Below are 2,500 nucleotides of genomic sequence, written 5' to 3' on the forward strand. Positions count from 1 at the left end.
ATGTTTATCCTGTATTTGATTGTGTTTATCTGCAGTTAGTTACACGAATTCAGTTATGGGATGAAATCGGATAGGGATGAAATTGGTTAGGGATGAACGGGTTTAAGAGTTTTAAGAGTTTAAGAGTTTTTAAGAGTTTTAGCCAAATGCATTATAATATAGTATAGATGTATTTTTAAAACTTTCATTTTGGTACATAAATTGTAAAGTTTTAAACATTTAAGTACCCGGGTAACCGTTGAAGCATTAACCGGTTACCATGCTGATGTGACCAGTGATGAAATGAAATTGGGTTGAGTAGCAAATAATATTGAGTTGGATACCTCATCAGCATGGTAACTGGTTAATGCTTCAAGGCGTTATCCAAGTACTTAAATGCTCAAAACTTTACATCTTAGGCACCAAACTGGAAGTTTTGAAATTACATTACCCAAAATAAGAATCAAGTTAAAGTACGTTACTTTTTCATGCAATTTGTCCTATATTTTAATTACTATATTTTTAGAAAAAGGGTATTTTTATTTTCGATATTTTTTTGATTAACCTAGATATCTAACCCGCTATGCAAGTCGACTAATCCCAGAGCGACCACCTGCTTTGCGGGTAGCCCGGAGTCACCGCATTTGAAAATCCCTTTATGGCCACGAAGGTTCAAATGCGGTGATTTCGGACTACCCATAAAGCAGGTGATCACGTGAGATTAGTCGACTTGCATAACGGGTTGGATATCCAGGTTAATAAAAAAAATCGGGTTTCTGGGTTCTTGTATTTTCTTGTAAAGATTGTGTAATATTAATTAGGGTTATGTTATTACAGGAGGTTATGATAAAGAAGATAAGGCTGCAAGAGCTTATGATTTAGCTGCTTTGAAGTATTGGGGCACCACTACAACTACAAATTTTCCTGTAAGTTTTTTGAAAATCAATCGGTCATTTATCAAACACTTATCCGATAAGCGTATAATGGTAAAATTTAACACTAATACTTACTTATCGGGTAAGATTTTAGTCCACCAAAACGTTACCGTATGCAACAATTTACTCAGTAAGCGCTTACCATTGTAAGAGTCGTCGCCCTCACTTACCGGGTAAAGACTCTTGGTCCTTGTCTTGCTCTTACCGAGTAAGAATCCTGGTCCTTACCATATTCTTCTGGTAAGGTAATATGAGTTTGTAAGCGCTTACCCGGGTAAACATTTGGTAAAGGGGCCCTAAGAAAAATGCGTTAAAAATCGTTGGACTTTACAGTTTAAATTTACTGAAGCTTTAACTCGTGTTTACTCGGTTCTTTTGGTTTATTTGGTCTTTTGACGACTATGTGTGTGTCTGATTCGTGTACGTCATTCACTATAACAAAATCGGGTTTATTGGACGCTCTCAATTCCTAAGCGTCCTAATAGACCTCTTTATAAGACTCAGTTTATAGGACCAAAAAATAAAGTGTCTTATCTAAAAGCGTTGTAATAAGTTTATATGACGTTTTTTAAGTTGTAATAAGTTTTTTATGACACTTTTAATATAAAGCGCCCTATTAGCAACTTTAATTATAAGACACTATTTGAAAAATTGTCCTATAAAAATTGAGTTTATAAGGACACTTTTGAGAGTCAGGTTTCCCGTTTACCACAAAGGGGGCTCCTCCATGCTATGGCTATGGAGGTGGGGGCTATAAAGTTGCTAATGCAACGCTTTATATTAAAAATGTCTTAAAAACTTGTTAAGACATCCAAAAGCGTCATATAAATTTATTACAACGCATTTAGATAGGACGCTTTAAATTTTGATCCTATAAATCAAGTCTTATAAAACGGTCTATTGGAACGCTTAAAATTTGGGGGCGTCCTATAAACCAAATTTTGTAGAAGTGATTGCATTTTCTTTTTGCAATTGTTTCGGTTTTTTCTTCTGCTCTTCTAGCTAAAGTCGTGGTTCAAGAGGCTATATATATATATATATATATATATAGCTTCGTTCTCTTCTTTGATTTTTCAGTTTTCTTTCCCATGTATTTTTTATAGAACAAATTGCATGAAAAAGTAATGTACTTTAACTTGATTCCTATTTAAAACAACGTGTTTTCAAAACTTCCATTTTGGTACATAAGATGTAAAGTTTTAAACATTTAAGTAACCGAGTAACCGGTTGAAGCATTAACAAGTTACCATGCTGATGTAGGAAGTGATGTGACGAAATTAGGTTGAATAGCAAATAATACTGAGTTGGATACCACATCAACATGGTAACCAATTAATACTTCAACTGGTTACGCAAGTAATTTTGAATTGATTTAATTTGATTATTTTATTTTGTTGGAGGACACTTTCTAAGGTGCAACATAAAACAATGCTTGTTTCCTCCCACAAACTCCAATTTCCCTTTTTTAAGGGGAATGTGTCTAAACATCAAAATACATTTGCTTATTTTATGGTTTTAATTAATACTGTTTTAATTAATTCGAACGTCGTATAACTGTGTAGATTAGCAACTACGAGAAGGAGGTC

General features: G+C 33.9%; 1 protein-coding gene across 1 annotated transcript in view; it reads left to right on the forward strand.

Moving 5' to 3' along the window:
* LOC112509834 (AP2-like ethylene-responsive transcription factor BBM1) overlaps positions 1-2,500 on the forward strand; it is a 12,872-nt gene that overhangs the window by 4,643 nt on the left and 5,729 nt on the right. Inside the window, exons 6-7 of the mRNA XM_025115013.1 lie at positions 817-905; positions 2,477-2,500. The exon at positions 2,477-2,500 is cut by the window's right edge and continues 50 nt beyond it. Coding sequence (XP_024970781.1) covers positions 817-905; positions 2,477-2,500 — 113 coding nt within the window. The remainder of the gene's footprint in view (positions 1-816; positions 906-2,476) is intronic.

This window comes from Cynara cardunculus, assembly GCF_001531365.2.
Source record: "Cynara cardunculus var. scolymus isolate 2C chromosome LG 3, CcrdV1, whole genome shotgun sequence".
NCBI lineage: Eukaryota > Viridiplantae > Streptophyta > Magnoliopsida > Asterales > Asteraceae > Cynara > Cynara cardunculus.